Raw genomic sequence first — 27,603 nt, forward strand, 5'->3', positions numbered from 1 at the left:
ACTGACCTGAAGAACAAGATCATGGCGAGAATGAATGCTCGGGAACCTAGATACACACTGCAGAGGCTAAGTGAAGTACCCTCAGAAAGTCTCCTAGATGATGTGAATGCAGCACTGACAACAATTCCTACGGCTACCATCACTGAAACCAATGAACTGATTTACACCTCAGCAGCAGTGATCCTAGAAAGGCTTGGCTACAAGAAGAATGACCATATGCGACCACAACAGTGCCCACCATGGAAGAGAAGGCTGGAGGCCAAAATCAAGATAGCACGGAGAGAAGTGAGCCAAATGACAGAGGCCCAGAAAGGTGCAATGAAAAAGCAAGTTCCCAAGAAATACAGCCAGATGCCCATACCTGAAGCACTCGAAACTGCCAAACAAAGACTCCAAGCCTTGGCCAGCCGCCTAAAGAGGTACACAAGAGAGAATGAAGCCAGATGAATAAACAGGTTGTTCACAACACAACCAGCGAAAGTGTACGCTCAGTGGCAGGGGAATAATAGCAGAGCAGACCCACCAAGGCTTGAAACTGAACAGTACTGGAAGGATATATGGGAGCGGGAGGCATCACATAAGAAGGATGCACAGTGGCTGGTGGCTCTGAGAAAGGACCACAGCAAGCTCCCTGAACAGAACCCAGTAACCATCACAGTGGCAGACATCCAGAGAAGAGTCTCAGAAATGAAAAACTGGACAGCACCAGGCCCTGACATGATCCACAGCTACTGGCTCAAGAAACTTACAACTCTCCATGAGCGCCTGGCAGCACAAATAAACCAGCTGCTAAGGGATGGGACTCACCCTGAATGGCTAACCACGTACGATCCTGATACAGAAGGATCCTTCGAAGGGTACAGTCCCATCCAACTACCGGCCAATCACCTGCCTCTCCACAACATGGAAGCTGATGTCGGGCATAATATCAGATAAGATCAGCGGGCACATGGATCAATACATGAGCACTGCTCAGAAAGGGATTGGTAAAAATACCAGAGGAGCAAAATATCAACTGCTGGTGGATAGAACAGTCACCCAAGACTGCAGAACCAGACGTACCAACCTGAGCACTGCCTGGATTGATTACAAGAAAGCATATGACTCAATGCCACATACTTGGATCACTGAATGCTTGAGGCTGTACAACATCAATGGGACTCTGAGAACCTTCATCGCCAACTCGATGAAACAGTGGAAAACCACACTTGAAGCCAATGGCAAGCCACTTGCACACGTGACCATCAAATGTGGTATATACCAAGGAGACGCTCTGTCCCCAATGCTGTTCTGTATAGGACTGAACCCCCTCAGCCAAATAATCAACAAGACGGCCTATGGATACCAACTCAGGAATCTACATGGATGACATAAAGCTGTACGCTAAGAACGAGCGGGACATTGACTCCCTGATCCACACTACCAGGATCTACAGCTCTGACATCGGAATGGCATGCGGACTTGAGAAATCTGGCCACATGGTGACAAAAAGAGGAAAGGTAATCCACACAGAGGGGGTCTCACTCCCAGAAGGAACATTAGCAGACATTGAGGACAGCTACAAATACCGTGGAATTCCACATGCAAATGGCAACCTTGACGAGGAAACAAGGAAAGCAGCCACAGCCAAATACCTCCATCGAGTAAGGCAAGTCCTAAGAAGTCAGCTCAACGGCAAGAACAAGTCCCTAGCCATTAACAGCTACGCCCTACCAGTAATCAGATACCCTGCAGGAATCATACGGTGGCCAAAGGAGGATATACAGACCACAGATATCAAGACACGGAAGCTCCTAACCATGCATGGAGGGTTCCATCCCAAGTCCAGCACCCTGAGACTGTACACTAGCCGTAAAGAAGGAGGCCGAGGACTAGCGAGCGTGAGAGCCACTATCCAAGATGAAACATCCAAGATCCATAAGTACATCAGGGATAAGGCCCCAACGGATCACGTGCTCAGTGAATGTCTCAGACAATGGGCATCAAAGGAAGATGAGGTGCTGGAGGGACCATCATGGGAGGACAAGCCCCTACATGGGATGTACCACCGAAACATAGCTGAAGTGGCTGATATCCAGAAATCCTACCAATGGCTAGAAAGAGCTGGTCTGAAGGACAGCACAGAGGCACTGATCCTGGCTGCACAAGAACAGGCCTAGAGCATCAGAGCAATAGAGGCCCAAATCTACCACACCAGACAAGACCCCAGGTGCAGATTGTGCAAAGAAGGTCCTGAGACAATCCAGCACATAACTGCAGGGTGTAAGATGCTGGCAGGTAAAGCATACATGGAGCGCCATAACCAAGTAGCTGGAATAGTGTACAGGAACATCTGTGCAGAGCATGGACTGGAAGTCCCAAGATCCAAGTGGGAAACACCTCCAAAGGTGGTAGAGAATGACCAAGCCAAGATCCTCTGGGACTTCCAGATCCAGACAGACAGAATGGTAATGGCGAACCAACCGGACATTGTGGTGGTGGACAAAGAGCAGAGGAAAGGCGTTGTGGTTGACATAGCCATCCCAAATGATGGTAACATTAGGAAAAAGGAACATGAAAAACTTGAGAAATATCAAGGGCTCAGAGAAGAGCTGGAGAAGGCCTGGAGAGTGAAGACTTCTGTGGTATCTGTGGTCATTGGAGCACGAGGGGCAGTAACCCCCAAACTGGAGGAGTGGCTGAAACAGATCCCAGGAAAAACATCTGACATCTCAGTCCAGAAAAGTGCAGTACTAGGAACAGCAAAGATACTGCGTAGAACCCTCAAGCTCCCAGGCCTCTGGTAGAGGACCCGAGCTTGAAGGGAAAAAGAGACCACCCACGGGGGGTGAGGACAAGTTTTTATATATATATATATATATATATATATATATATATAAATATATATATATATGTGTGTGTGTGTGTCTGTGATATATGTATAGATATATAGACACACACACACACACACACACACACACACACACACACACACACACACACACACACACCCACACACACACACACACACACACCCAGGGCGATAATAAGAGGTTTATGTCCAACAAGGGTGGTGGACGATTAATAGAGAATACTTTTTGTCCGATCGCCAAGGGGCAATGAAATGGGCGATAATATGTATATTTTCCTTATGTAGTATGCAATACTATGCAAGTATACTTGCATCTCTCTTCTTAACACTAGAACAGCGGCTGTTTTGATCTACCGCTCACAACGGAGTGCGTCAATTGACGCTCCATCGATGCGACACGTTGCCGTTGCACATCACATGTTGCATACGTCATGTTATCGCGATCGTCTTGTTCGAGCGCACGCCCTGATAAGGTAATTGTGTGAGGATATTCTAGCGGATTGACGAGTGTAATTGTATCATAGTTTATAGATAAAAACAATTTAAAAGGGACATTCGACGTGCTGTCAAATCAGTCATATTTAAACTCGCGCAATGACGTCGGCATGCGGTCGCGGAGGAAAACGTAAGTTTTGGGGGGAATTTTTAGCAGCACGGGCGATAATTAGAGGTATCAATGTTTTTTTATTTATGTCATCGCTAACACACACTGGGCGATTATTAGAATATGGGCGATAATTATAAATACGGTATATACCATACTTTCCAAAAGCATGAATGCAGTTGGGCGTCACAATAGTTTAAAACCTGCTAAACAACGCCAAATAACGTCGATTTCCAAAGCTTTGTCTGAGAACCGAGGGAAAGATACTGCGTCAAACCTAATTTGTAGAGTACCAAGGAAGTTGACTTCTAGGATTCCACTGTATACCATATGTCCTCTAGCTTGAGAAAAGTCAGTTTGACTTAAACATAGACGAGAGAGATAATGCGAAGGAGTTTGCCTTGTAAGATGTCCATTTCCAAAACAAAAACTTTGCTGAAGAAAAAGACAAACCGTCCTCACCTGTAAATAGTGTCTATTTTGTTTGGTACAGTCGAACCCCGTTCCACGACAGTAACTCATTTCAGAAGGGGTGTTGTGAAGCAAAGCAATTGATTTTGTGTATGTTTGCTTAAAAAAGTACATAAAGCCACAAAAAAATAAAAGTACAGTACAGCAAAAGCTTGGAGCCTTATGCCGTATGCAGCGCTTGACGCGTAACATTGAAAACACAAATACCTAGGTCGAATGAAATTAAACATGACTATTTAAAGACTAAACATAAACCATACCCATGGTAGAAGAGCTAAAGTCCTGGAAATAATGTCCCAAAGGTGTATCAATTTGAACAAAACTCAAAGTCAGCTTTATTGTCAATTTCTCCACATGCCAAAGACACACAAAGAAACCGAAATTTCGTTCCCTCCTATCCCACGGTGACAAGACATGGCCCACAACAGACAAACAAGTAAACAAGAATAACAAAAGCGTGCTGAATAAATAATGAATAAATAACAATAAATAAATAAATAAGAGGAGCAAAAAAAAAAAAAAAAAAAAAGGAGCAAGTGCGCGTACAGCAGACATTCCAGAAAATAGCGCAACAGTGCCGCACGCTACGCAGAAGGGGGTAGCGAGTTCAGGGCCCTAACAGCCTTGAGAAAGAAGCTGTTGGCGAGTCTGGTGGTGCGGGAGCGCAGGCTCCTGTACCTCTTCCCAGGGGGCAGAAGGTCAAACAAAGAGTGAGCCGGGTGACTCACATCTCTCGCAATCGAGGTTGCCTTGCGGGTGAGATGGGAGGTGTAAATGTCCTTCAGGGAGGGGAGCGAAGCACCAATAATCTTACCAGCCGTATTCACTATGCGCTGCAGGGCCTTCAAGTTCTGTTCAGTGCAGTTACCACCCCAGACAGCGATGCAACTGGTGAGGACGCTCTCAATGGTGCCACGGTAGAATGTAGACAGGACTGCCTGAGGAGCACATGCACGCCTGAGCTTCCGCAGGAACTACAGGCGGCGCTGAGCTTTCTTTGCCAGTGACGAGGTGTTTGCGGACCAGGAGAGGTCCTCACTGATGTGCACCCCCAGGAACTTGGTGCAGCTCACCTTCTCCACCACAGCACCGTCGATGATCAGCGGCAGGTGTGTTGTGTGACCCTTCCCGAAGTCAACAATGATTTCCTTGGTCTTATTGACGTTCAGCAGGAGGTTGTTGTCCCTGCACCACATGGTCAGAAGGTCAACTTCCGACCTGTACCGAGTCTCGTCGCCCTTCGTGATGAGACCCACCAGAGTCGTGTCGTCAGCAAACTTCACTATGCGGTTGTCGCTGTAGGTCGCAGTGCAGTCATGCGTCAGCAGGGTGAAGAGCAATGGACTGAGCACGCAGCCCTGGGGGGCCCCCGTGCTCAGCGTGATGCTGGCGGAGATTTTGTCGCGAACACGCACCACCTGAGGTCCAGTAGCCAGTTGCAGAGGGAGGTACTGAGGCCCAGCTCGTCGAGTTTGCAGATGAGTCGCTGCGGCACAATGGTGTTGAAGGCAGAGCTGAAGCCCACAAACAGCAAGCTCACATATGAGTCCTTTCTCTCCAGGTGGGTGAGGGCCGAGTGAAGGGCAGAGCAGATGGCATCCTCAGAGGACCGCTTGGCACAGTACGCAAGCTGGAAAGGGTCAATGGTGGGGGGGAGAACGGACTTGATGTGCTCCATGACAAGCCGCTCAAAGCACTTCATGATGATGGGCGTCAGTGCCACGGGGCGGTAGTCATTGAAGCAGGATGGTGCAGGTTTCTTCGGCACAGGAACGATGGTGGCAGCCTTGAAACACGAGGAGACGATGGCCTGCTGCAGGGAAACGTTAAAGATGTCCGTGAAGACACCCGACAGCTCCCCAACGCAGTCCTTCAGCGCTCGACCCGGGATGTTGTCAGGGCCCGCCGCCTTACGGGTGTCAATAGCGGCAAGCGCCCTCCTCACACCGTCGGCAGAGAGGCGCAGGGGCTGCTCGTGTGGGGGGGGAGTGGTCTTTAGCGGGCAAGTGCTGTTCTGGGCGTCGAAGCGAGCAAAGAAGCGGTTCAGATCGTTCAGCAGACAGACGTCGCCCTCACAGCTCCTCGGCGCGGGCTTGTAGTCCGTGATGGTCTGAATGCCCAGCCAAAGGCTACGAGCGTCCTTGCTGTCCTTGAAGTGGGTGGAGACCTTGCACGAGAACGCCTTCTTCGCTTCTTTGATGCCTCGGGACAGGTCGGCCCTCGCTGTCCTCAAGCCAGCCTCGTCCCCCGCTCTGAAAGCCTTGTCCCTGACCCTCAACAGTCTGAGGACAGCCCCCGTCAGCCACGGCTTCCAGTTCGCGCGAGTGACGACGGATTTCGAGCAAGTCACATCATCGATGCACTTCGTGATGTCAGAGGTAGAGATCATACACTCCTCTATGTCCGTCCAATCGTTGTAGGTGGCTACCTGCTTAAACAAGTCCCAGTCAGTGGTGTCGAAGCAGTCACGAAGTGCATCGGAGGCACCCTCAGGCCACACCCGAACCCGCCTCCGAACCGGCCTGGATGCCTTTACCAATTGTCTGTATGCGGGCAAAAGCAAAACGGTGAGATGGTCAGAAAGTCCCAGATGGGGGAGGGGGGTGGCTTTGAAAGCTCCCTTTTGCGCCGAGTAGACTAGGTCCAGGAAGCTGTCTCCACGTGTCGGAAAAGTAACATGCTGGTGAAGCCTCAGGAAAACAGACTTCAGGTTGGCATGATTGAAGTCTCCAGCGAAGATGGTGAAACCGTCAGGGTGCGCTGTTTGCTGTTCACTGACAGCCTGGTACAGTTCACCAAGCGCCGCGATCCTGTCGCCTTCGATGTTGGAAGGCGGGATGTATACCGCGACCAGCAGAATCGCGGTAAATTCCCTCGGCAGATAAAAAGGACGGACGGCACTTAATGATCACAAACTCCGCAAGTGGCGAGCAGTGCTTAAATACCACCACAGAGTCCCGGCACCATTCTTCTCTGATGTAGACGCATATTCCACCTCCTCGCGACTTTCCCCCTCGTACAATGGCACGGTCCGCCCGATAGCACGCTAGCCGCTCCAGATGCACGGCAGAGTCCGGAATGTTGTCACTCAACCAGGTCTCGGTGAACACGAGCACACAGCAGTTCCGCACCGTCCGGTTCGTAGACCTCAGCAGGCGGACGTAATCCATTTTGTTGTCCAGCGATCGAACATTCGCCAGAAGAATGGAGGGCACCGCCGGGCGCGCTGGGTTGGCCGCCAGCCTGACCCGGACGCCTCCGCGCTTGCCCCTCTTCTGCCTCCTCGTACACCATTTCCGACGGCTCCCAACCGGGGGAGGAATAGCGGGTGAGGTCGGCGACGTTTCAGGACGTAGCAGTCCGAGCGGCTTTAATGTCGACGCTTCAAAAAATGGTCATTATTTACAAATACAGTAGCTCTCTTTTTACACCGTTGTTATTGCGTGAACTCAACTCTTCAGCATGAACCCCTGTGACCTTGTGGTCTCGCCGGTGCAGCTTTCCGGACACCACCGCACACTAATGCAGTTGGGCGTGACATAACCTCTATATTAATCACATCAACTCCAAGCGTGTTGCTATTTTTGACTGAATTTTCTGTGCAGCATCTAGTTTTGCCCCTCACTCCATGAAATGATTATCATTCGCTGGCTATAGCTGTTGTTTAAAGCCAAACAAAGTAGGAATGTGATTGGTTGGTTGGTTGGTTGGTTGGCTGGTTGGTTGGTTGGTTGGTTGGTTGGTTGGTTGGTTGGTTGGTTGGTTGGTTGGTTGGTTGGTTGAACTGAACTAATTTACATGCAACATAAGTGTGGCAAGGTCACATGACTGATATCCTAATTTGGAACTTAATATCTTAAATATTCATATCTCGCTGATGATATGACGACGATATATCTATCACCCAGCGGCTAAGAGTTCGATCTTGAAGCCTCAAACTTATTTTTGTGTCATAGGTGGAGGCAATGGAGCAGCAGCGACAGAGAGCGCTATCCACATCAGGAGAATCATTGTATGCTGTGCTTGGAGTGAACAAGAATGCTACAGCAGAAGAAATAAAGAAATGTTACAGGTGATCTGTTTGTGTCTAGAGAGAATTGATTCTTTGTCATTGACATAACCCAACAGTGGGAAAGTGTCAATATTCCCCCACTATACTGCTGTATACATTGTTTGTGCACCTGCTGTTTTTTCCCTTTCATTCATTCATCTTCTGATTAACCTCACAAGGGTCATGTGCTGGAGCCTATCCCAGCAGTTTTGGGTGACAAGAGTGACCCAAAATGTTTGGAGATTGCGCTAAGACCCTAAAATGGTCGCCAGAGAATTGTGGGACTCAAATAGACAAACAAAGATTCATACCTATATTCACACCTACAGACAAGTTGGAGTGGTCACTCTTCCTACCATGCATGTTTTTTGGGCTGTAGGAAGAAACCAGAGTACCTGAAGCGAACCCATGCAGGCACTCGGCGAACATGCAAACTCCACACAGGGAGGCTGGAGCCGGAATCGAACCCTGAATTATGAGGCAGACCTGGTAACCACTGCCTACCGTGCTGCCTCGTTTTTTTTTCGTTTTTCATTTATTTTTTAAAATAATTTTAAAAAATTTAAATTAAAAACGTGCGTCCTGACGTCAGCCTCGTCGTTATTCCACAGATCTACTATATAACTATATTGTAGCGTTAACAAAGTACAAGGAAAGACATGGGTTTGGTAAACGGCTCTTTATTTAACAAAACAAACTTCCAAGCGTGTGGCGGCGTGGTCGTCCAGCCACTGATGTGGAAGAGAGCTCCATACAACAGGACCCGGCATGCGTAAAAGCCATGTCCGAGCCCCATGCACCGTCCGCGGACAGCTACCCGGCTGAGCGCCGGCCCCCGACTTCGATCAACTGAAGTGAAAGAGAGCTCAGTAGAGTAGGACCGGGCGTCCGTAAAAGTCATAATAGTTTTTCAAACCTTCAATGTCATTCCAAATCCTTAATTCCTTCAATCTCTGCGTCCTCCGTGTCACTTAGAAACAAAGCCGCTAATGATGCCGGTACGTTTGTCCTTTATGTAAACAACCGCCGCGCCACGCCACTGACGTCACTTGAAATTCAAATTACAGTAATGCTTTGGTACATCACGGTTCTCCAAACTTTCTTTCTGCTGCTCGATTACTGTTTTCGGCTGCATATTTTACAACTTGAAGTTTGTTACCTGCAAAATATGAGTTTCTTTTTGGTGCCATTTTTCTTAAGCCCTTCCCATTTAGAGCGCCCTCATCCAGTTTTGTCTGAAAATATATTTTTTTTCAGATGTAGTTTTTTGTTTTGTTTATTTGGTTGTTTCATTAAAGTCAAAGTCTGCTTTATTGTCTTTCTTCATATGCCAAGACACACAAAGAGATCGAAATTATGTTCCCACTATCCCACGGTGACAAGACATAGTACACAATATGCATACAAGTAAACAACACAAAAAAAACCATGAAGGCACAAACAATGAATAAATAAGAGTGATGAATAAATAATAAATAAACAAATAACATAATAAATATAAGAGGAGCAAAAATGGAGCAAGTGTGCCTACAGCAGACAGTGCACTTGGATATGGCGCTTTAAAGTGTTAATTGCTTTATTTGATTTTTTTCTCTATTTTTTGTTTTGAATATGTTCAAGATAAAGATATAAAAGCATGTGAAGTGATCAACTATACTAAAAATAACATGTGAAGTGGTCAACTATACTTGTAAGTGATGTGTTAATGATCAAGTAAAAATTTGTGAAAAAAAAACATATAAGTCGCTCCTGAGTATAAGTCGCCCTCCCACCCAAACTATGAAAAAAAACGCGACTTATAGTCCGAAAATTACGGTACTACTTTTTCGTAAGGGTAGGAGTGCCATCTACATTGTAACAATCCTTGATTTTAAAAAACAAAACTTTAATTTTATCCGTAGGCTCTAGTTCAAATAATTACACTACAGACAACCACATAGCTTTCTCCAGGAACTGTAGTGCCGCTGTTTTAAACCCTGGACCCATCAATCATGTGATTTGGTTTGTAGGATTTTTTTTTTTTCAGTAGCAGTTGCAAGTAAGTCAACTCAACCACGACAGTGCCTAAGAAAGCAAAGAATTGTACTGACTTACTCTTCATATTTATTGCAGGAAACTGGCGTTAAAGTTTCACCCAGATAAGAATCCCGACAATCCAGAGGCTGGTGAGAGATTCAAAGAGATAAACAATGCGCATTCCATTTTGAGCGACAGCACCAAGAAGAACATATATGATAAGTATGGCTCCCTGGGCCTCTATGTGGCCGAGCAGTTTGGAGAGGAGAACGTCAACACCTACTTTGTTCTGTCCAGTTGGTGGGCCAAGGTAAGACTTCATTTCATCTTTGCAGGATGCACATTCCCCATTCAACTCCTTGCCAATGATGAGGTGAAACGGGGAGTATTGAGATAAATATTTCTAATGCTCGCCAATGTGCCTGTCAAAAATGTACTGGAGAACACGGCTGCAAGGTATAAAACTGCATGAAAAAAAAAAAATCCATATGCATATTGCGTACAGTGATCTCGCAGTCCTCCATGCGGCCAATGACATACAAGATTGGTTACAATATAGCAGGGGTGGGCAATTAATTTTTACAAGGGGCCACATGAAAAACCCGAGTTGTGTCAGAGGGCCACACCAACGATAACTTAAACCTGCTCAATTTTCTTCCATTGTAAAATGCACTAAATTATTTATTTTAAATAGTTGGTACTGGTAAGTAGAAGAATACAATTATTCTGTTTATATTTATATTAAGCTATGTGAAATTGTGGTGTAAAGGTCAAATAAAAAAACAATTATTAATCAGTACAATTTATTCTTAACTTCTTTAACTTTTCCTCAAATGACAAAGCCGCTCCATCTCTGGGTGTGACGTTTGATAAAAAGTCCTTGTCGGGCTTGCAGTTTTGCTAGCAATGCATCAGCCTCTGATGCGCCCTGTTTATCAGACAGATGTATTTTTTCTCATGCTTGGTCGTGTAGTGGCGACTCAAATTATATTCTTTAAACACAGCGACCTGTGTACCACAAAGCAGGCACATGGCTTTACCTTTCATTTCTGTAAAGAAATACTTGGCAGTCCATGTCTTGTTGAAAACACGGCGCGCCTTGTCAACTTTTTTTTTCTGAGGGTCAGCACACGTTTCTCGGGCAGCATTACTTCGCACTGTTCACCTTCACGCACAGCTCACATACACGTACGCTACACGGAAGTGCGACGCCTTTCAAAATAAAAGCGAAACAGTTGTACGCACAACACAATTTTTTATTATTTTTTTTATTTTTAAATCACGATTGGCCTCATGCGGGCCAGACAGGGACGCACAAAGGGCCGGATGTGGCCCGCGGGCCGTAATTTGCCCAGGTTTGCAATATAGTATCAGGCAAATGATGCATTGTTGACTCCTACTGGTAGCCAGTGAGGATATTCATATTTAAATGCAAAGACAGCTCAGGGTAGAATTTTTTGATACAGTGAATTTGCTGTGCTGAAAGTAATGCAGACGTGAGACTACATAAATGTAGCCCAATAATGAGCCGACAGACGTGTCAAACACTGTCTCATAGCTGATCGTAGCCCGTGTAGCATGACATACTCAACAGTTGGTTGTCTGGCACCAGAAACACTTCACGACCACAACGACGAAAGTTTGTCATATCTGAATTTTTTAACATCTTGCTGCAACGTCTTCGATTGATTCTTGTGCATTAACCAAGAAGAAGGCAGTACTTATGACTGGATGTGATGCACAAAATGGCCAAAAAGAATGCACAGAACTTCAGCTGCTCTCTGGTGAAGCTAAAAATGGAGGAATGATTTGTGGAGCAATGGCTGCAATGTCCTCAGCTAGTACCTGATTGGCAAATGTGGTGTTATTAAGGTGTATATGTCATGCCGATAAATCCTTCTTTTTTACATTGTAATCATTCAGTTGTGGTCTATATAAAGTGGAACTGCAATGCTTTTGTCTGAATTCCTTGTTATTATAGCATCACATTTTTTTTCTTTCTGTCACGACCCATAGCTCATGACCATAGGTGAGGGTAGGACTGTAGATTGACCAGTAAATCGAGCACTTCACCTTTCGGGTCCGCTCTTTCTTCCCCACGACAGACCGGTGCAGAGTCCGCATCACAGCAGACACTGCACCGATCCACCTGTCGATCTTCTGCTCCATCCAACCCTCATTCATTAACAAGAGCCCAAGATACTTAAAGTCCTCCATGGGGTACAATCTCCTCCCCGGCACTCCGGCATTTTCCGACTGATGACCATGGTCTCAGATTTGGATGTGCTGATTTTCATCCCAGCCGCTTTACACTCCGCTCCAGTGAGAAGCCAAAAGCACCACATCATCAGAAAAAAGCAGAGATGCGATGCTGAGGTCACCAAACCGGACACCCTCAACACCTCGATTGCACCTACAAATTGTGTCGACAAAGGTTCTGAACAGAATCAGTGACAAAGGGCAGCCTTGGCCGAGTCCAACTCTCACTGGAAACAAATCCGACTTACTGCTGGCAATGCGGACACAACTCTGGTATTGCTGATACAGAGGCCGAAGTGGCTTCAGTATGGCATCCTCCTGAAGCAGCCCCCCCACATCAGTCACAGAGGGACAAGATTGAACGCCTTCTCCGAGTCTACAAAAAACATGTAGAATGGTTTGGCGAACTCCCATGCACTGTCAAGGACCCTGCTTAGGGTGTTGAGCTGGTCTACCGTTCCACAGCCAAGATGAAAAGCACATTGTTCCTCCTGAATCTGAGATTCGACCTTCTGACGGACCCTCCTCACCAGAAGCCCTGAATAGACCATACCGGGTAGGCTGAGGAGTGTGATTCGTCAGTAGTTGGAACACACCCTTCTCAAAAAAATGTCCACGTGGTGCTGTACAGCCATGTCAGCCAGGACAGCCCCCCAACATACAGAGCCTTTAAGAACTCCGAGCGGATCTTGTCCACCCCTGAGGCCCTGCCACCGATGAGCTTTTTAACTACCTCTGTGACTTCAACCCCAGAGATGGGAAAGCCCACCTCAGAGTCCCCAGGCTCTTCTTTCCACAGTGCAAGGTATGTCAGTGGAATTGAAGAGGTCCTCGAGCTATTCTCCCCACTGACTCATGACATCTTGAGTCGAGGTCAGCAGCACCCCATCTCCGCTATACACGGTGTTGACAGTGCACTGCTTCTCCCTCCTGAGACGCCAGATGGTGGCCCAGAATTTCTTCAAAGGTGTCCGAAACTCATTTGACACAGCCTTGTCGAACTACTCCCGTGTCCGAGTTTTTTCTTTAGTAAATGCCGAAGCTGCATTTTGTTTGTCCAGCTCTCATACCTGTCATCTCCTTCCAGAGTTCCACAGGCCCAAATGGCCCAATAGCACTCTTTCTTCAGATGGATGGTATCCCTTACCACTGGTGTCCACAACAGGCACCGAACTTATGACCATAGCTCCACTCAGCCGCCTCGACAATGAAGACACAAAACGTGGTCCATTCAGACGCTCTGTCCCCTGCCTCCCCTGGAAGGTGGGCAACGTTCCGCTGGAGGTGGGAATAGAAACGGAGCTCCGGGGTGTACCAGGGGGCAGAGTTGGTGAATGTGACAGAGGAAGATTTCCAGGGGGCTAGTAAGTCAAGAGAGTCAGACAGGATGTTGTTGAGCATGATGGCGAGGTCATCAGGGGAAGAGGGGGTGGGGCAGGCACGTGCACTCATAGGAGGCAGGTGAGGCAGTGCCTCACCTTGCCATCAGGGGCGGTAAAGGGCTCAACATGGTTTCCTCAGCTATCACCATAAGTTGTTCAAAAATGAATAATATAATAAAACATAATATAATATCTGCCCTGTGGTCTATGCTTTTAATGCAATTTTGGTGTGTTTCCTACACATTTGGATCATTTTCATAGTCAAAATAGCTGTATTTCTTGTTCAAATAACAACGGGAGACGAGAATCATGGAGGCTGTGGCAGTGACGGGTAGTGCCTCTCAGGGCGTGCGTGTGAGCATGTGTACTACTCACACACTGTACTGAGCGTGTGCAAACAGCGCGTGCTTGCAGTCAGCGGGAAAATACGGGCCTTGAGGCAGCCAGTACTTTTGCCTCAAAGATGGGGCGATAGTGAGTCTGCGGCTAATAGTTCACGACACGAGTAAATGTGAGAGTAAATTAAGAAGAAAAAAAAGAAAAGAAAAACAACCAACAACTATCGGTGCTAACGCGTTGCTATTTGGCTTTATTTTCCTTGAAAATGGAGGATATTATCTCGAAGACAAGAAAGCCATGGTGGATGTATCGGTGACGGCGAAGGATCCCAGCTTTGCTGGCACAAGTAGCAGCAGCAGCAGCAGAGAGATGGTGGTGGTTCAAGATTCAATAATTTTCATTGGCCATGTTTGAGCATGCCAAACAAGGAATTTGACTCTCAGCCTCTGTTCAACATTTAGGTGACGAACAACACTCAGGACAAAAAAAACTCCTACTAGTGGAAATGAGAAACCTTGAGACGAGACCACAGATGGGAGGATCCCTCTTCTAGGATGACCAGGCTGCAATGGATGCAGGGTGGACACAGTACACATAATACAAACAATTCAAAATAAAGCGTCGAGAGCAGGATGTTATTGCACAGCAATGACTCTGAGACACTAAGAGTGGTGTGAGTTCATCAGAGCGACAGCCTGGGGCAAGAAGCTGTCTCTGCGTCTGCTAGTTTTGGTGTACAGAGCTCTGTAACGCCATCTGGATGGGAGTAGTTCTAACAGACTGCAACCTGGGTGAGAAGGGTCTGTAGAGATGTTAATTGCACGTTTCCTAGTCCTGGACAGGTACAAGTCCTGGATAGATGGGAGGTTGATTCCAATTATCTTTTCTGCAGTTCTGATTGTCCATTGCAGTCTATGCCTGTCTTGTTTGGATGCCGATCTAAACCAGACAGTGATGGAAGTGCAGAGGATAGACTGGATGATGGCAGTATAGAAGGTCTTCAGCAGCTCCCATGGCAGGTTGAACTTCCTGAGCTGTCTCAGAAAGTACAGCCTCTGCTGGGCCTTCTTCTGGACAGAGTCTATGTGGCTGGTCCATTTCAAGTCCCGAGAGATTGTGGATCCCATGAACTTGAAGGTGTCTGTGGAGAGAATAATAGTACTGCGGATAGTGAGGGGTGAAAGTGGTGAAGGGTCTCCACGGTGTTGAGCGGGTTCAGCTCCAGGTAGTTATGGCTGCACCAGTGGACCAGCCGCTCCACCTCCTGTCTGTAGCAGTCTCATCACCGTCCTGGATCAGTCTGATGAGAGTGGCGTCGTCTGCATACTTCAGGGGCTTCACAGGAGAGTCACCTGAGGAGAAATCGTTGGTGTAGAGAGAGAAGAGCAGTGGAGAGAGGACGCACCCCTGAGGGGCGCCAGTATTGGTGGTCCGGGTGTCAGATGTGATGCTCCCCAGCCTCACACGTCGTCTCCTATTGGTCAGGAAGCTGGTGATCCACTGACAGGTGGAGGCAGGCACCGCGAGCTGGATGAGCTTCTGTTGGAGGATGTCAGGAGCGATGGTGTTGAACGCCAAGCTGAAGTCCACAAACATGATCCTGGCGTACGTTCCTGGGGTGTCCAGGTGGTGCAGGATGTAGTACAGTCCCATGTAGACCGCATCGTCCACCGACCTGTTTGCCCGGTAGGCAAACTGCAGGGGGTCAAGCAAGGGGCCCGTGGTTCAACACTAGCCTCTCGAAAGATTTCATGACCACAGATGTCAGGGCAACAGGTCTATAACACAGGTCAGCAACAAATTTGTTGTCTGAGTTTTTTCAGCTGATTTAGGACGAATCTGATGCGCTGAATCCAAAAATCAGATTGGTTTTGCTCAATCAGGTCATGTTTTTGAGATATGGCCATGTGTGCTTACCATGCATATTTCGGAATTAAACTTGGTGACCAGGATAAAGCCTGGCATGCACTGAGACTCTGCGTGGATGGACCAATGGCAAGAGGAGTCTGAAATTTGGGATTCCTATGGTTTGGAGGGAGCCGACAAACCATGTCACTAACTGCTACTTCTGTGCTGTTGATGTGACCGGTATCAGCAGAAAGAACCGAGGAAGCCTCAAGTATCCTGATCTTCAATCAGCACGTCGTCCTGTAGCTCATTGTGATGAAATTCCAGTGCCTATCTGCGGAGAACTTCCTGACATTAGTGGCGAAGATGTCTCCAGTGTTGAAGAACAGGAAGAAGAAACAGAAGTGATTTTTGAAAATGATGCTCGACATCCATTTTCCCAAAACGAGTTGAATGATCTAGTTCGCGACCTCAGCTTGTCAAAGGACTCTGCCGAACTGTTGGCATCCAGATTGAAAGAAAAAAAACTACTCTCTAACAGTGCTCGTATCAGTTTCTACCGCAATAGGCATCGAGAGTATCGCCGTTTTTTCTCTGAGGAGAAGGACTTGGTGTACTGTGCAGATATTGCCCAGCTTCTGCTCACGCTTGGTGTGTCACAGTACGAACCCAAAGATTGGAGACTCTTCATTGACAGCTGTAAGGGATCACTGAAATGTGTTCTGTTACACAACGGCAACCTGTTTGCCTCTGTACTTATCGCCCACTCGACTACGCTGAAGGAGAAGTATGAAGCAGTGAAGTGGTTTTGGCATAAGTGGTTTATTTGTGTTGACCTGAAGATGGTGAACTTTTTGTTGGGACAACAGTCTGGCTTCACCAAGTACCCATGTTTTTTGTGCATGTGGGATAGTAGAGACCGTGCTCAGCATTACACGAAGAAGGACTGGCCTGTGCGGGAGGAATTGGTGCCTTGTAAGGAGAGGAACGTCATCAACGACCCTCTGGTGGGCGGAGACAGAATACTCTTCCCACCTCTGCACATCAAACTTGGCTTAAACAGTTCACCAAGGCTCTGGACAAGGATGGTGACTGTTTAACTTACTTGTGCCAAGCTTTTCCAGGATTAACCATGGAAAAGTTGAAAGCTGGCATCTTTGATGGTCCTCAGATCCGTGAGCTCATCAGAGATCCAGAGTTCGAAAATTCAATGAACGAAGTGGAACTGGAAGCTTGGAAGGCATTTGTTCTGGTAGTGAAAAACTGTGATTTCGTCACAAGATCTGATTTTAACCTTGTAATTGATATTACTTTGCCAGGTGATAAAAGTTTGCCGCTTGATGTCTACGAGCTGTTGGATTTCAATGTCATTTTCATCATACCAGTCTTGATGTTTCTGCTTTTTATGACGAGAGTGCTTTTGCTGGAGTTCCTGATGGTAAATGAAAGCTTGTCTCAGTGGTCTTCAGCATCAGTTGGATATTGCTTGGGCAGGTCCGCACTGAGAGCCGCCTGAAGCTGATGCTGATAGGTGGTATAATCTAGCCGCTCGATGTTAAACTTTGTCTTTTCTGCATCCTTCTTTTCTGCATTAAGTGGATAGACATGATGAAGTGAACAAGGCGGTGGTCAGTCCAGCAATCGTCTGCACTGGTCATTGTGCTGGTGTTAAGTACGTCACAACGGTCGCTGGTGCGGACAATGACATAGTCAATGAGGTGCCAGAGTTTACTGCAAGGAGGCATCCATGATGTTTTGAATGTATTTTTTTGGGACGGAAAAGTGTGTTAGTGAGGACCAGGTTGTGTTCTGAGCACTTTGTCAGCCGTAATGTGCCATTGGAGTTGATGTTTCCAACCCCTTCTCTTCCCATCGTGCCTCTCCATAAATGATGGTTTCGTCCCACTCTGGCATTGAAGTCTCCAAGTAGGATTATCCTGTCCTCCTTGGGGACTTTGGATAGGATGGCATCAAGGTCAGCAAAGAAGGTCACCATGACGACTGTGCATCAAGCGTTGGTGCATAAGTACTAATAATGGTGGCCTTTTGAGTGCTTGCAAGCATCAGGTCATTCGGCGTTCATTGATACCCACAGGGAGTTCATAGAGGTGGTTGATGAGGCTGTTCTTTATAGCAAAGCCCACACCATGGATACGTGGCTCATTTGCAGGCTTTCCTTTCCAAAAGAAAATGTATCTGCCTCTTTCCTCCTTCAGCTGCCTTTCATCAGCCAGTCGGGTTTCAGAGAGCGCTGCGATGTTAATCTGGAATCTCTTTAGCTCTCTTGAGATAATGGCATTTCGTCTTTCGGGTCGCTCATTGGCTTAGTGGTCCATGAGGGTCCTCACATTCCAGGTTCCAAAATAGAAACATTTCCGTTTAAACTATTCAATTTTCAGTTTATATTTATCACCGCGCCGTAGAAATCCCTCTAGGTGCGGAGGTCCAGACAGCAGTTTCAAGGCAGGCGATTTGTAGGGTACCTTTTCTAACCCGCTCCCCTACTGGAGTGAGCAGAGTGGATCCTGACTAGGGCTATTTAATCATGGGTGCAGCTGCCGAAAAGCTCTTTCCACCTCATTCCAAGAGCTTAGCGACTGAATCTATCACCCACCGCCTGTGTGCCAGGTTGTTGGTAGGAGCTCCCAGACTACACTGTCCTGTTTCCGTCACCACTTCCTGGTCGCCACAGGACTCATGATCTGGGATATCAAGTAGGATGGGTTCCCTTTCGGGAGGACGCCTGCGTGTGATATCTTTCAACGTGAAGAACCTGATGCGCCTGCAGCCACCACACGGGGCCTTGACAGAGGGGGCCTGGTTCAAGTGGCCTGGAGGACCACAGAGGGTGCCCTCCAGTCATCCTCTGTTGCAGCCTTCATTCGCCTTCAGTGCCGTTGTGACATTGTCATCATTCGCCACATCCACCCTTGAGGTCTTTTTTTTTGGATCTTGCTTTGTCTGGAACCTCCCCCTGGACCTCACGGCCATGGGTGACCCTACCAGGAGCTTAAGCTTCAGACGGCATTGCTCTCAGGTTCATGGGAACACACAAGGTTCTCCACCACGACAAGGTGGCGAACCAGGGAGAACCCAGGTCCCTGTAATCCTCCTCCCATCCGTCAGTAATACAGCCATCAATAGCCAACAATTTTCCGCATAAACAACGTTCCATTCACAGTTTTACGATTCAGTGGGTTCATTTGAAGGGCAAAATGCATCTGCCATCATGGCTGTGTCAACAGTGTATGTGGAAATCAGTCTTGTGACATCCAGTGCTCTGTACTCCCTGCATAAGTGTTGACAATGAGAGCACCTCTGCCATCTATTGTGTAATAGTAGTAGTGCAATGAGACAGTACAACATAAAAATAAAAATTGTTCTCGGGGTTCACCCGCCCCCCCTTTTTTTAAATTTTTTTTTTTTTTTTGGTGTCCCCCACAGGCATTATTTGTTTTCTGCTGCTTGTCCACTGGTTGTTACTTCTGCTGCTGCATGTGCTGCTGCTGCAACTGCTGCTGCGGAAAATGCAAACCTCGGCCACCCATGGACCAGGATCCCGATTTCTATGTATCCCCAGAAGATCTGGAGGCCCAAATGACTGCTGATGAGAGAGGTGAAAAATGCTTACAATGCTTGTTGAAGAAGACTTTCACTCTGCATCATAACATACAGTGTCTTGTTTTGCGTGCATTGTCTCCTGCAGATGGAAACAATGATCCCATCATGATGCAGCCGTCCTCTGCCACTGAAACCACGCAGCTCACCGCTGAGACCCACCAAAGCTACCGGACTGACACATATTAAGAAACGCACCCGCATACATGCACACACACGGAGGCAAGCACACAGATACACTTCTACCTCTATGGTTTCTCCATGTTCCATAATTGGTTTGTCATTAATTTGTTCCATTTTCAATTGCAAATCAAACAACAAATTAGGATTTTATTTGTTTGAAAGTTGAATGAAAATTCCCATAAGACTCTCTTTGATTTTAATACAGTATTTAATTGGTTGGGTGTATGCAACCCAAAAGTTTGGTAATGTGAGTAAAGATATATAAGCTTGTCAGCAGCTACAATCAGTCCAGATTTTGACAGGTACAGTATTAATCAGCCATTATATTATATGGACATTTACATATTTTCCAAGGAACCCAAATTTGTAACAAGGACATTTTTCTGTCTGCATAGCATTGTTTTCAATTTTTGTCTTGTCCAAGTGAAACACCACATCCAGTAGAATTGAGAACTTATCACATGTACATCACCGTTATTTTTAGTCTTCTTTACACCATCACACCAACGATTCGCCAGGAACTGCAGTTACTGCCGAGGAAGTTTGCGAAGTACGGTGGTAAAACAAATCAACAAATCACTTCATGGATATTTCAATGAATCTTTCAACTGTTGCACAGTAAACCACAAGGAACTGCGTCTTGGCGGGCATGGCCTTAAGGTTATGATCATTTATGTCATGTGATGATGATACCTCTCGATAATAAGGTTTGATGACAAACCCATTCACAAAATGATGAAAAAGTGAGAAAGTTCTGGATCAGCACTAGATGTTGTTTTGGTTTGCTGCTGAGGTGAAGAACCTGCTGAGCTGAAAGGCAAAGCTTTCTGTTTACCAGTCGATACACGTTACTAGCCTGGTATGGTCATGAACTGTGAGACATTAGCCAAAATGGGTTTCCTTTGCATTGATGTTTGGGCTCTCTTTTAGGCCTGGTACAGACATAAGGATTTTCCAAACATTTGTTTTATCTTTTTATGTGACACCCTCGCATAAAGAGAAAAATGCAGACTTATCAGTTTTGTGTGTGGTCTGCTCCAATAATCTCAACCGCTAACACTGAAATCTACTCAAGAACCCAGTCCAGGGTAAAGCTCTTGCATGAACACTCATGATCTTCCAAACACAGTGTTTGGGATGAGGGGGGGCTTCGCAATATGGAAAATTCTTGGAAAATACTTCCTGCTTGCTGTTGGAAGAACCCATTTTTATATAAAAAAAAAAATCCAGATTTTTGGTAGGGGCATACTTTTTTTTTATTTACCATACGTTTTATTTATCGCCAGTCAGTCAGTCAGGGCGCTTCCTTGAATGCCTACATTACGTTTATGTCACAGTCCATGGAGCCAAATAGCTTGAGAATAGTTGGCTTTGCCCACACACGAAGATTTTTGGTCATAAGATTGACCATATTTAGTCAATATTTAACATTGTTGACCCCTACCTATTTTGGACTGTATTATCAGGACAAAACCACACTCAACACACATCTGACAAAAGGTTCATCTGTAACCTTATCGGACAATCTTAAATTGGTCCTTTGATGGTTTTGGTTGTGACGGGGCTAAATCTGGACAGAAATGGCCCGATGATTTTTGTGTGCCAGGCCTTAGGGATCGATGAAGTTCTCGACCATCTGAGAGGGGATCAGAATAGAGCCGCTTCTAGCAGAAGCATCTGTTTAGATGCCATCAGCAAAACCTCCCTAGAACCAGACACGCTGGAGAGACTATGACTCCCAGCTCGCTGTCTATATACCTTCCCTTTTGACAATCAAAGCATGTTTGTGTGCGAAGGTAGGTCAGAATAATTATTCCCACCTTTATCCAGCAGTGTTTTAAACTGGTGATGATTTAAAACTTGGACAACAATAATTATGAAGAAGACTGCAATTAAAATCTAGGATGATCCTGTTCTTCCACACCATACGTACATGGAGCACCATTGGTACTCTCCAAAACGAGTTTATCCATCGGCAAATTGATTTAAATTAAAGACTCGAATGAATCCTCTGCTCTTGTTGTCATTTTCATTGGCAAAACAGCAAGGCAGTGAATCACCAACAGAATGCCTTGCACTCCCACTCAACTGGATTAGCATCTGTCAACTCATCCATAGCAAGGGAAAAATATGTCCCACTGCATTTGTCATTTACTCGTGTTTTCCTCCACTTGATCTTCCATCATGATGGTACAATAATGAACAGTTCTTGCGGACTAAGTTATGTCTTGTATTTGTTTCATTATCTGATCTTTTTTCCCTGAAAAGTCATCAAAACGGTAATTGGCCTTATTTGCCATGAATGTTTCGGCATGCTCATTTCGCACCTTGTCAGGTCCATACACGGGCGTGTTGGGGCCTATCCCAGCGGTCATCGAGCAGTAGGCGGGGGACACCCTGAACCGTTTGCCAGCCAATCGCAGGGGACACAGAGACGAACAACCATCCGCACTCGCACTCACATCTAGGGGCAATTGAGAGTGCTCAATCGGCCGACCAAGCATGTTTTAGGGATGTGTGAGAAAACCGGAGAAAACCCACACGGGCACGGGGAGAACATACAAACTCCACACAGGGAGGGTCGGAGGTGGAATCGAACCCGCACCCTCCTAACTGAGGCGAACGTGCTAACCAGTGTGCCACAGAGCCATTGAATATTGCAGAACTTGCTTGCCTCACAATGGCAAATTCTTCCATCTGTCCTTGCTGAAAATACATAATCCTTGTTATCTTTCGTTCATTTAGCTATTACCTTCATCAAAAGGGTTTCCGCTGCAGAATTAGCCATGTGAGTAAAACGAGGGAAGCTCATTGGCTACGTTTGCATGGATGCATTGATCAGATTAAAAGCCTGATATGAATAAAAATATTAACTGAAGACCCCCCCCCCATTTGCAATATTCTAATTGGATGAAGCCAATTCGGATTAAGATTTTATTCCGAATGAGAGGGTTGATTTCAGTTGGTTCTCCAATCAGCGCGCATAAATTATTATTATTCCGAAGGTTGGAACAAACGGTCTTTATGCAAATCTGTGACGTCAGTTTACGCACTTCTGATATTCCCAGAAGCAGGTAGAAGCAGAGCGAAAGACTAGACAGGTGCAAGAATCCTCCTCCTGGAGATATTTATTGCAGCTCTATTAGGAAGGAAGGGAATGAATATAGGCAAAATAACTAACATTTGAAGTAGAATTGGACAGAGTGATGTTTTGTTGACATGGAAGTCCCTACGGCTTCTTCTTCTACTGCGATTTCGGGTATATTTTGTCAATCTGCACGTAAGAATGAATTGCTCCGCCCAAAAGTGTTACACATGAACATGCAAGTTCCTGTTGAATCAATATTTTTAGTGTCCATGAAAACTGTGAATCCAATCAAAATTTTATTCCGAACTCTAATCGGATTAAAGACATTTTCTCCATTTATATGTCGCCGCTGATTCATGTCATTATCCAATAAAAACAGCAGTTTTAGTGTCTGACATTATGCACCCAGAAGTCCAAGTGGCATTGCATAAATTGCCACATTGGAGCAGAAAATGGATGGGTGAACGTATAAAAATGTATGAGTGAGTCATATTGTGAACCTTCTTTTTAACACTTCCTCTGTTTCATTTTACAAGGTCGGTGGATAAAATGCAATCTAAGATTTATTTGCAAGCCAGATACAGACGTAAAAAGAGCCACATCTGTCTCGCGGGCCATGGGTTCCCAATCCCTGTTTTAGATCTAGGTTATGGTTTCATTTGTTCCGCCAAATGTTTTTAGCGAGTCCAATTTGTCTTACTATTTTGAGGCTTATGAATGGCTTTCACTGTGAAGTGAACACTATATTTACACTCATGCAGGCTATATAGGGACATCTTCCTTTTTCCTTGAGTTTTTAGTATCTTGGTTGGCTGTTGTGAAGATGTTTCTCTTCACCATGGAAATACTTCTGATAATTCACCACTGTTCTATGTTCTATGGCTATCAAGATGAGTCGTTATCAGAAGTCATGGACCAGGAGTGTGTGACATGAGACAAAAACTGAACGTGCAAAATAATTTCAAATCACAGCTTCCTTCAGTGTCACTCTAAGAGTTCATTCAGCCTTTTGTTCACAGGAGATTATTACATGTTGTGGTCTACTTTGACATATGGCTATTAGTACATGGACAACAAAGACTGATTACTAGAATAAAAAAAAAACGGGGTTATGTTTCACTACCTTTGTACAAATATACAATTGAAAAGCTAAAATTACTCTAAACTACCAACACTTAATACACACAAAATTCTTAGATGATGCAAAAAAAAATATTCTTGCTAAATGTAAACAGTATCACCTTTCAAGAAAGGACAAACATTTAAAGTTTTTAATTTTATTATTACTGATCCCTGAAATCATCGGACATAGGCACCAGGAAAAGTGGTTCAGATAATGGACGGGTGTACATGTAAGGCTGTATTCAGACCTGAGTGTTTGGTCCACTTTAAACGGACCAGGGTTCGATTGTAACGCTTGTCCGGACCTTTTGTGCAGATCTGAATACACGCAAACAAATCCTGGTGCGAATTAAAGAAACGGACCGAGACCCACTTTTTAAAGTGGTCTCGGTTCGCTTCCAAATGAACTCTAGTGCGGTTCGCTTCAGCTGTGAATACAAACAGCGTACATCCGAACCAACCGCACGAATATGCAGAACAGGAGCACAGCGCATAGGACTCGCATGTTTTCCTCCATTTCTGGGTCTGTGCTCTGTGTGCCGCCCTGGTCATTGCTGTCCGATGGGACGACAGATCGTCACAAGCGTGGATGTGTATACCGTATTTTTTGGGCTAAAATTCGCTCCGGAATATAGGTCGCATTAGCCATAAAATGCACAATAATGTGAAAAAAAAACATATATAAGTCGCTCTGGAGTATAAGTCGCATTTTGGGGGACATTTATTTGACAAAATTCAACTTCCATACCCGAAGGTGGCACTTCCAGCCACGGAGGTGGAAGAGAGCTCCATAGAATAGGAGCGGGCGTGCGTAAAAGCCATGTCCGAGCCCCATCCACCGTCCCCAGGCAGCCACCCGGCTGAGCGCCGGCCCCCAACTTCCATCCACGGAAGTGAAAGAGAGCTCCGTAGTGTAGGACCGGGCGTGCGTAAAAGCCATAATAGTTTTTCAAACCTTTTGTGTCATTCCAAATCCCTAAATCCTTCAAACTCTTCGTCCTCCGTGTCACTCACAAACAAAGCCGCTAATGATGCCGGTAGTACGTGGGGCCCTTCGTTATCCCGTGATCGAATCTTTGTCCTTTATGTAAACGTGCTGCTGACGTCACTTGAAATTCAAATTACAATAATCCCTTACTACATCGCGGTTTCACTTTTTTTTTTTTAATTTTGAAATTTTTTTGAAAAATTCACATATAAGTCGCTCCTCAGTGTAAGTCGCCCCCGCATCCAAACTATAACAAAAAAAACGCGACTTATAGTCCGAAAATTACGGTACTTCACTTGTACAGTCTGAACAGGAACCGCACCAAACGAAAAAAATTAAGTCCACTTTTGGTCTGGACCAAACAAGCGGACTACAGGACTTTTCTGTTCTGAATACACCCTAAGTCCGCTTTTGATCCAGACCAAACAAGCGGACTAAAGGACTTTTCTGGTCTGAATACACCCTAAAAAAAAACATTGTGTAACAGTTGTCACACAGGCACTGACAATGACTGGCTCACTGGGTAGGACTGTTCTTTCAAAGAAATGGTGAAATCAGTTGTAGATATTGGTGCCTGGAGTAGTTACACATCAGGCATCCAGCTGATGTCAACTTTGGCTGTGAAGCATTGATAGCATCCCATGTCTCACCGAAACTTCACCTGCATTTTGTGCGTGTGTGTACTTGTGTGTGTGCGTGAGTGCGCGCGCGTTAACAACCAAAAAAACTGAAGGAATATACCAGAGTCTAAGCGTCATTGTTCTTACACTGTCTTTTACGTGAGTGCGCACACATTTATAAAGTTTTTATTATATATAAACTGAAGGAATATTTCAATCTAAGGTGTATCTGCCATTGTTCTTACACCGTCTTTCTCGTCGATATATAGTGCATGGCATTCAACGCTTGACTGAGGACCTTTGATAATGATCATGTTAAATTCTTTATTGTATACAGACCCTTTTGTACCCTATAATCAAATTAAAGTGTATTAGAATGCATTCTATGCAGTTAAAGTTTTTATAGTTATAGGTTGAGTGTAAGGTGAAAAACATTTGGACCTGGCTTTATTATTGCTGAGGCAACTAACATGCTTACATGTATTTACTGAACGGTTTCAAATTTCTTGTCAGCTGACAAATTAGATTTTAAAACTCTTCAAAATTCTCAAACATGTAGCCATTTTTTAAATGTGAGCCCAAAATTAAAATGTGAAAAACAAGCTTATGTTTTGTGGTGGATTTTTATTTTTTAATTTTTGCTTTCCAATGCAAATGAGAAAAAAAAAAATTACACAAATTTTCTATCATGTCTTTCTTCCACGAATCACCCATGAAAAGCATGTTGATGAATGCTTACAAGCATCACCGTTGATCACTTTATATGTTTGTGTAGTTTTGTTTTTATTGTCGAGAGCTTTGTGAGAAACATTGACACGCGGTTGTCTTGATGTTCCAAAGTCGTACTTTGCACTTCCTAAAATATTTACTCAACTGCTGAGACTCTTGGGCCTCTATTAGAGGACAAAGGGAAAAACTTAATAGAGTAATGTGTTCAATTGAGAAAATACAGTAAGATATTGTACTGAAACCATGTCATTTCTCCACACGTGCACACACGCGCACACGTGACAAGTCCTTTCATTTAACATGCCGTGTGGTCACACGACTTCCTTCAAGGGAACGCAGAATGTTGTGGTTCCTCCACTTTCCATCATCTCCTTCCCCAATGATTCATGCAGGTTTCCTTTAAACCATCAAGAGTGCAAGACAAATCACACTGTTTAGACATTATGTTCTATTTCAAATGTCACGATAGTGAGCAAATAACAATACTGTTGTAAAAATGTTTCTTAACTATTTAACGCAAGATGTATTGACTTTGTGTGCTCTTAGATGTTTAATTTGATGTCAGACATGTTAGTATGTAACATGGACTCTTACTGATTCATAAGGAAAATAAAACATTTGACTTTTCTTTTGCAGTGTCTTCTTCAAAGGTGTTATGAATGTTTGCCCTGAGGAACTCTATTCAGCATATCCTTTGCAATCAAGTCAGACATTACAATGGGAAGCTAGTGGCATTAAAATCCTTCAGCAGCAGTGAGTTAAGTCCTTCCATGGTCACTGGTCTCATTGGACAGTGGTTCTTTCACTGATCTACCCCTTGTGCAGGACAAGTGGGGGGTGGGAGTTTCAGTTGGGGGGGGGCGCCCCCCCCCCCCCATCAATATGCATGCACGCACGCGCGTACATGCGCTGAGTGAATAGATATAAGCACAGCCAGCGGCCTCCTCTCCAGAGCCTTGCAACAAATATAAATGTGCCCCCTCAAACTAAGTTCCCCAAAATATATTTTGTTTTTTCATTATCTCGTGTCTCTCACCTCCGCTACATTTCTTAATGTCTTGCTTGCCCTGTCAAATATGAAATATATATATTGCTTTATCAGAATCCTTGACTTATAAATTGACTTGGACCAACCAATGACAATAATTCCATCCATCATTTGATTCTAATGTGTTTCCATTGATGCATTCAAGCCACGCATGTATGCTTGCATGCAGTTTTTTAGGGTAATAATTGGGCCCCCCATGCATTTCTTGTGCCCTCCTAAAGACTGAGGTCTGGTAACAGTTCTGCTCCTCCCGAACTATATGCTCACTCCATCTCCAATATCCTATCACAGCTGACTTTAGGCAGGAGGCGGGGGACACCCCGAACTGGTTAGCTAATCGCAGAGCACACATTGGCACAGAACCATTCACACTCACACCTTAAGGA

The 27,603-nt window shown here is 45.4% G+C and overlaps 1 protein-coding gene across 9 annotated transcripts in view; it reads left to right on the forward strand.

Moving 5' to 3' along the window:
* Nucleotides 1-26,796, forward strand: part of LOC148401285 (dnaJ homolog subfamily C member 5-like) — a 51,815-nt gene extending 25,019 nt beyond the window's left edge. For 7 of the 9 annotated variants that reach the window (XM_088365456.1, XM_088365403.1, XM_088365412.1 and 4 more), the window contains 4 exons: nt 7,883-7,998; nt 10,090-10,303; nt 19,266-19,437; nt 19,528-26,796. In XM_088365456.1, the coding sequence (XP_088221582.1) occupies nt 7,892-7,998; nt 10,090-10,303; nt 19,266-19,437; nt 19,528-19,628 (594 nt within the window). In that variant the 5' untranslated portion in view covers nt 7,883-7,891 and the 3' untranslated portion in view covers nt 19,629-26,796. Of the gene's footprint in view, nt 1-3,295; nt 3,325-4,546; nt 4,683-4,765; nt 5,032-7,882; nt 7,999-10,089; nt 10,304-19,265; nt 19,438-19,527 lie in introns of those variants that run through there. The other 2 variants (XM_088365464.1, XM_088365394.1) reach the window with 2 other exon arrangements.
* Nucleotides 26,797-27,603: the final 807 nt, after the last annotated feature.

The sequence above is a fragment of the Syngnathus floridae genome, chromosome 2 (genome assembly GCF_059516105.1).
Source record: "Syngnathus floridae isolate MCC-2025c chromosome 2, RoL_Sflo_1.0, whole genome shotgun sequence".
Taxonomy (NCBI): Eukaryota; Metazoa; Chordata; class Actinopteri; order Syngnathiformes; family Syngnathidae; genus Syngnathus; species Syngnathus floridae.